At 33.0% G+C, this 6980-nt stretch overlaps 1 protein-coding gene across 1 annotated transcript; it reads right to left on the bottom strand.

Annotated features, from left to right (window-relative positions):
* Nucleotides 1-4683: 4683 nt before the first annotated feature.
* LOC107767782 (uncharacterized) lies at nt 4684-6746 on the bottom strand. Its single transcript, XM_016586872.2, has 2 exons — nt 5791-6746; nt 4684-5262 (listed from the first exon to the last, which is right to left on the bottom strand). The coding sequence occupies exons 1-2, from the start codon at nt 6406-6408 to the stop codon at nt 4942-4944; spliced, it is 939 nt and encodes a 312-aa protein (XP_016442358.1). The 5' UTR covers nt 6409-6746; the 3' UTR covers nt 4684-4941.
* Nucleotides 6747-6980: the final 234 nt, after the last annotated feature.

The raw sequence follows: 6980 nt of genomic DNA, 5'->3' as shown, positions 1-6980 counted from the left end.
TCGGTTCAATTACTATCTCGTTTTATCTTGCATTTTGTCGTTAAACTTCATATTATTAGCATCAACTGCTCTAACAACTAGCTTGGAAATATATCACGTATTTTTAGAATCACATTTATAAATTTAATTGTTGTTACCATTTTCATGGTAAACAATCGTCGACGATATATTTGATACAATATAGTGCACAATATTATAAAAGATTGTGAGGATCAGACCTGTAGTCCAGGCACTTGGAGATGTCATGCCATTTAAATGTAAGGCATAACCTATATGACTCATTTGATTAAGTCTATATGAAGATCCCTGAAGGATTTAAAATGACTGAAGCATATAATTCAAACTCTCGAAAAATGTATTCGATCAAATTACAAAGATCTTTGTACGGTTTAAAGCAATTTGGGCGCGTGTGGTATAATCGCCTCGGTGAAAATTTGTTGAAAGAAGGTTAGATAAATGATATTATTTGTACATATATTTTTATAAAGTTTTGGCAAAATACATATGTTACCACCTGAACTATGGACCAAATCCCCCTTACACACTTTCTGACGGCAAAAATCATCTTACACATTCAACCTTTCAAAAGTGAGTCTAAGACACACCATTTTTTCCAGATGGCATACGCGTGTTTAACTAAAACATTGTGCGCATATAACCTCTAAAATTTTATTCAGACCCTTAATTAAATGCCACATGTCATAATTTGTTTACTTATATTTTTTCTTAATCTGATAGTAAAAAGAAACTAGAAAAGGGGAAACCAGATCTGGCTTTCTTTTTTGTTCCTTGTCATCCCAGCTTAGATCCATCCTCCCACTTCCCCCCCCCCCCACCCCCACCCCCACCCCCCCCCTCCCCCCCATAGACACAAAAAAAATTATTTTACATTTCTTCCCCAAATCACCTTCCGGCAAACTCTCACTACAACAAATTAAAGCCAATTTAAAGTGGTTTTTGCATTTGAAGTTATAATCCAGCTTGATATTATGTTTCTTCCCATGTATAAAAAGAATCATAACAAACATTTAAAGTATTTTCCTCTTCAATTGCTGTTGGATTTCTCGTTTTCAAATAAAGGTTTCTTTTTTTAAATGGGTGTGGAGAAAGGGGACTGTGGTATTTGTTGATTTGTTTTGAACATTAATGGTGATGGTGGTAGCTACAACGTTGGTGGCAGCTATGGCGGTAACAATAGTGATAAGGTGGTGATAATGAAGGAAGGAAAAATTATTTTAATTTTTGGTGGATTTTTTCTTGTTGTCGGCAGGGGATACTTTGTCGGAGAAGAGAAAGAGATGAGAGGGAGAAGATGGTTAAAGGGTGGAGTTGAAAATTTAAGTGTTTTATTCTTTGAAAAACAGTACTGACACGTGTCACGATTTTATTGGTGCGTGACATTACACATGTTCTACAAAACTGGTCAAGAAAAAAAATAGTGTGTATTAGATACACTTTTGAAAGGTTGAGTGTGTAAGATGATTTTTGCTGTCAGGAAGTGTGTAAAGGGGATTTGGTCCATAGATCAGGTGGTAACTTATGTATTTCGCTTAAAGAAAATGTCATCAAAATTTGTTATACTTATTATTTATGTTGATGGAATAAATCTTATTGGAACTCCAGAAGAGCTCCAAAAGGGTCTTAAAAATGCTTTTACATGGACAAAGTGTACCCATTAAGTACACCAATGGATATTCAATCATTTGAAGTGAATAAGGATCCGTTCTAACCTCTAGAAGAGGATGAGGAACTCCTTGGTCCTAAAATACTCTATCTCGGTGTAGATGGTGCACTTATTTATCTTGCTAATGCTAACAAAAGTGATGCAGATCGTATTGGTTATGCAGATGCAGGTTATTTATCCGATCCCCATAAAGCTCGATCTCAAACCGGCAAGCAGGGAGTGCATATGATTGAGATCAATGATTCATTCGAGAAACATGTGGGTTGGAATGTGATAAAAGACCCACAATATTATACGGAGACAATGTTTCATGCATAGCCCAATTAAAGTGAGGATTTATAAAAGGAGATGGAACGAAGAACATTTCACCAGAATTATTCTACACACATGATCTTCAGGAAAATTGTGACATTGATGTGCATCAAATTAGTTCAAGTGACAATCCAGCAGATTGTCTTTACCAACTTCAACTTTTGAGAATATGGTATACAAGATTGGAATGCGGAGACTCAAATATTTGAAATAAGGTTTCTTCAGGGGGAGTAAAATGTGCGTTGTACTCTTTTTTCCTTACTAAGGTTTTTCCCACAGGGTTTTCCTTATAAGGTTTTTAATGAGGCAACCAGCAATGCGTATTACTAAATATGTGTACTCTTTTTCCTTCACTGGATTTTTTTCACGGGGTTTTTTCTAGTAAGGTTTTAATGAGGTACATTATCTTTTAATGAACATCCAATGGGGAGTGCTATGAATATATTATATTATGGATGTTCATTTAGTACTCCGTTGTAAATAAGCTTCCTGAAGAAGCTTATCCATATGGGACTCCGCCGTAAATATGTTTATCTATTTAGTACTCTATTGAAAATAAGCCTCATGAAGAAGCTTATCACTTCGATACCCGGTTATGGATAAACATTATCCCCGGTAGAAGATTATTCATACCGGGTATAATAAGCTTATCCTTTCAATATTCGGTTATGGATAAACATTATTCCCGGCAGAAGATTATCCATACCGGGTATAATGAGCTTATCCTTTCAGTACTCCGTTATGGATAAACATTACCCTCATTAGAAAATTATCTATACCTGGTACAATGAGCTTATCCTTTCAGTACTCTGTTATGGATAAACATTACTCTCAGTAGAAAATTATCCATATCTGGTATAGTAGCAGCTTACACAACAGCTTCCTTTCTTCTATAAATAGAGAAAGTTTCAGTTCATTATGTACATCAGTTTGAATTCGAATAATATATCAGTTTTTCTATATACTTGTCTTTACTTTCCAGCCTTTATTTTATAACAAGTTTCAAGTTAAATGAATTTTATTTTCTGATATTAACAGGATAATTTTGAAAAATATAACATCTACTCCGCAACAAAAATGAGTGCAAATGCCAAAAGGGTGTCCACAACCTTTTCCACTTTGACACCTTAAAAAAGAAAAAGAAAAAGTAACTCACAAAAACACATGACTTAAGCAGTTTTCTGCTTTGTTGTTTACCTTTTTTTCTTTTTGGAGTAATATGACAACTTTATGGATCATGAATCTTACATTTCCAAAGTATCGAAAAGGATAAAGCAATAAATCATATGAAGCTTTTGGGCTGAATTTAGCATTTTCTCTTCTTTTTTCTTTCTCCTTTTTGTTCTTTTTCTTTGGTAGTTTCTTGTTGTCATTGAATGTAAGATTATTTAAGTCCTTGATTGCAGAGTCTTTTTGGTTTTCTTATATCTTCTTAAAAAATATTGGTAAGTACTCCCTCCGTTTCATATTAAATGAGGTAATTTGACTCGGCATCGAGTTTAAGAAAAAAGAAGAAGACTTTTGAAACTTGTGGTCTTAAAAGCTTAAGGGGCAAAAAAATTGTGGGGTCATGACATTTGTGTAGCTATAAAAGCTTCTCATTAAGGGTAAATGGGTAAAATGAAAGAGTTTAAAGTTGAACTATTTCCAAATTTAAAAATGTGTCATTTGTTTTGGAACGGACTAAAAAGGAAAGTACCTCACTTAATATGAAAAGGAGGGAGTATGAATTTAAAAAGCAATCTTAGGACCGTTTGTCCATAAAAAAATATCTTTTCTTTAAAAACATGTTTGTCCATGAAAATGTATAAATTTTTGAATAAATCTTGAAAATGAGTTTTTCAAAATCAAAAAGTTGTTTCACCAATTTTTTTTTCAAGTCTTTCGGATTTCTTTTCCCTATTCATAAAACTGTAATATTTTTTCAAGTGAAATGCATGTCCAAACATAATTTTAAACTTTAAAAACTATTTTTCAACGTAATTCCAAATACTACTTTGTTCAAAAAATCATATTTTTTATGTCCAAATGCCTACTTAGATCACGTTTGGCCATAGATTCTGACTACATTTTTTCAAATTTTTTTGAAAATATTTCTTTCACTAACAAAACATCAACTTTTCTTCAAATAAAATGTTTGTCCTTACACAATTTCAATTTCTAAAAATTATTTTCCAACACAACTTCATAAATCTTTTTTTCAAATTTCAATCAAATCTATGTATAAACGCTAGGTTAGTATCTACATAAATCTACACTGAAGTTTTTTTTTTACATGTTATCACTACTATTATAAAAAGAAAATGCCGTTCCTAGTCCATGTTTGGACAGCACAATAAGCCAAGAAATTGGGGACACAAATTTATTTGACACCATTTTCAGCAACTATGCAACAGTTTTCAGTTTAGGAGAATTTTTTTTATAAGTTAACCGGAAAAGACAAATTAAAGATTCACTTGAGTTCTACGTTTTTTTTCCCTCCTTATTTACAAACTATAATGTTTTTCCATGAATTAACTGCTTGTATAACACGGCCGAAAACATCTCTGGGGAAACTTATATTTACACCATCAAGCGTTAATTGACAAGAGTTTCAATTGATCTTGGCACATTTTCACAAGTAACCTTTAGCACTTAAATTTCACAGGATGCATTTAGATTAAATAGGTGTAAACTGGTATAATTGATTTTTGAAAAACATGTTATAGCTAGTATTCAGAAGCAACACGTAAAAATGTTGCGAAAAATCAATCTTTTCAAATAGCAGTTAACAAATGTGTTACAAAATTATTCCCCTAATGAATACTTTAATTATGCAACAAGTTTTGTAACAATAAATTTTGTCTATGGCAAAGGTTATTAGTGTAGAAACAGAGGATGTTTCTGTAATCAGAGAGTGAAAAATCAGCATAATATCCTAAACTAAAATTCCAAAATCAGCATTTTTAGCGCACATTAGATGCCACAGTTCTAGCCCAAAACTTGATCTGCTCTTTCATGTGATCTTCTGGTGAATAAGGTGGTTTTCTGATCTTGTCTAATTCTGATAAGCCAACAGGTTTCTTCTTGTTCTTCTCATTGTAGCCTGGAATTGTATTTGCCATTTTTGGGATTGAATCCTTCTTTTCATAGGTTAAGTCTAAGTTCTTAAAACCTTGCAAATCTTCAATCTCACTTGAACTATTTCTAGTCTTGCTTTTTTGCTCTTGTCTTCTCCTTGAATGCTGCCTTATGGTGCTTGATATGGTTGGACTTTTGGTTAGACCCTGCAACATGGTGACAAATTAATGTGGTTGAACTAATAATATACCACGAAAACAAATACCATTAAGGGCTTATTTGGTACGAGGATAAGGGATAATTAATCCTGGGATTAAATTTGAGGTCTATTTATCCGACGTTTGGTTGGGATAAAATCAGGGTATAACTAATCCATAGTAGTATTTTTTTATCCCTATGGGAGGGTGGGATAACTAAATCCGGGATAACTGGTTTTCCAACCAAACAATCCCTAAGGGTTTAAACCAATGGTGGATTCAGAATTTAAACTTAACGAGTTAAACTTTAAGGAATAACATCAACTCATTGTATTTTTGAGATTACGAGTTCAGATTTTAATATTAGTTGAAATTTAGTGTATTTTACATATATATTCAAATTATGTGTCGAATATACTGAGTTCAATTGAATTCATTAGTCATATAATTCATCCTCCTCAGGTAAAAACCATATTAAAAGCTACTTGGAAACAATTAGATCTAAGAAAAAATCACGTAAGTTGGAAATTTAAATACCTTTGAAGTATGTTTAGGAGGCAAGACTCGTGCATGGTTTAAAGATGCTTGTCTTATCAACTTTCCCATAGAAAAATCATTTTCCTCATCATGAATTTCTTCCCTTTCTGCAAAAACTGGCAAAGAAGGTGCCCTCTGCAGACTGCTCTGTGGTGCTTTTGGTAAATTAATCTGTGAACTTTGTTTTGGATGTGAGACTTTTACATGGTTTATAGATGCTTGTCTAATCAACTTTCCCATAGAAAAATCACTTTCTTCATCTTGGATTTCATCTTTGTAGTCTACAAAAACTGGCAAAGAAGGTGTCCTCTCCAAATTACTACTCTGTGATGCTCTTTGTAATTTTGGATTACTTCTTCTTGAATCAAGATTTAATTTTTCCCCTTGTGGGAGTTTCTGAAGTGAAGAAAATGTTTCTTCTAAAGATTTTCCAGCTAACATATCTTGAGTATTTTTAGAGGAAGGACAAGGATCAGAATAACATCTCAACATTCTTGATTTTCTATCAAGCAAATTACCAAAAAACCAACTTTCCTCAAGAAGTAATCCGGGTTCCATTTGGTCATCTTGAGTGGTTTTAGGAGAAGATGGAATAGAGGTATCATCAAACAAATCCATGGCTACAAAACAAAGTTAAAATTTTCTTGTCCTCACAAAAATAAGCTGGAGTCCCACATGGGATTCTTGGGGTGTCTTTTTATACTTTATTTATAGGAAAAAAGCTGTCAAATGGGGCTGATTAGAGAGGCCATGTTGTGGGATTGGATGTCATGTGCTCATAAAACAGTTGCGTATTTATTCAATATAATGTGGACACAAAGACTATGAAAAAAAAAAGACAGAGATATGTGTAAATGTTTTATGTGAGAGAGAGGAAGAAAAAGACATGAAATTAAGAAATTGATGTGTGTGAGAGAGAAAGGAGAAATTAAAGGGAGGTGTATGCATTTAATTGGAACAAAAAAGGAAATATGGGGAAGTATTTGAAGGCAAACACTTAGCTCATGCCAGCACATACCATGTGATGGAACCTGTATTTTTGTTTGATTACAGCATCAACAAAATATTTGTTTTCTTTCTCATAATGTAACAGCTAAGTTTACTAATAATATATTTAGTTGGACAACCCAAGAAAGAATAAGTCTTACCTGATTGCATTTTTTTGACGTTTATTTAAGAGACCTTATAAT

This window comes from Nicotiana tabacum, chromosome 10 (genome assembly GCF_000715075.1).
Source record: "Nicotiana tabacum cultivar K326 chromosome 10, ASM71507v2, whole genome shotgun sequence".
Classification (NCBI taxonomy): Eukaryota; Viridiplantae; Streptophyta; class Magnoliopsida; order Solanales; family Solanaceae; genus Nicotiana; species Nicotiana tabacum.
The sequence above is the reverse complement of the archived record's forward strand: the minus strand, read 5'-3'. Positions and strand labels throughout refer to the sequence as shown.

Coding starts and splice junctions, on each gene's coding strand:
- LOC107767782 (XM_016586872.2), bottom strand. CDS start 6,408: ATGGATTTGTTTGATGATACCTCTATTCCATCTTCTCCTAAAACCACT. Junction 5,263..5,790: donor CTCCTAAACATACTTCAAAG/GTATTTAAATTT, acceptor ACCATGTTGCAG/GGTCTAACCAAAAGTCCAAC.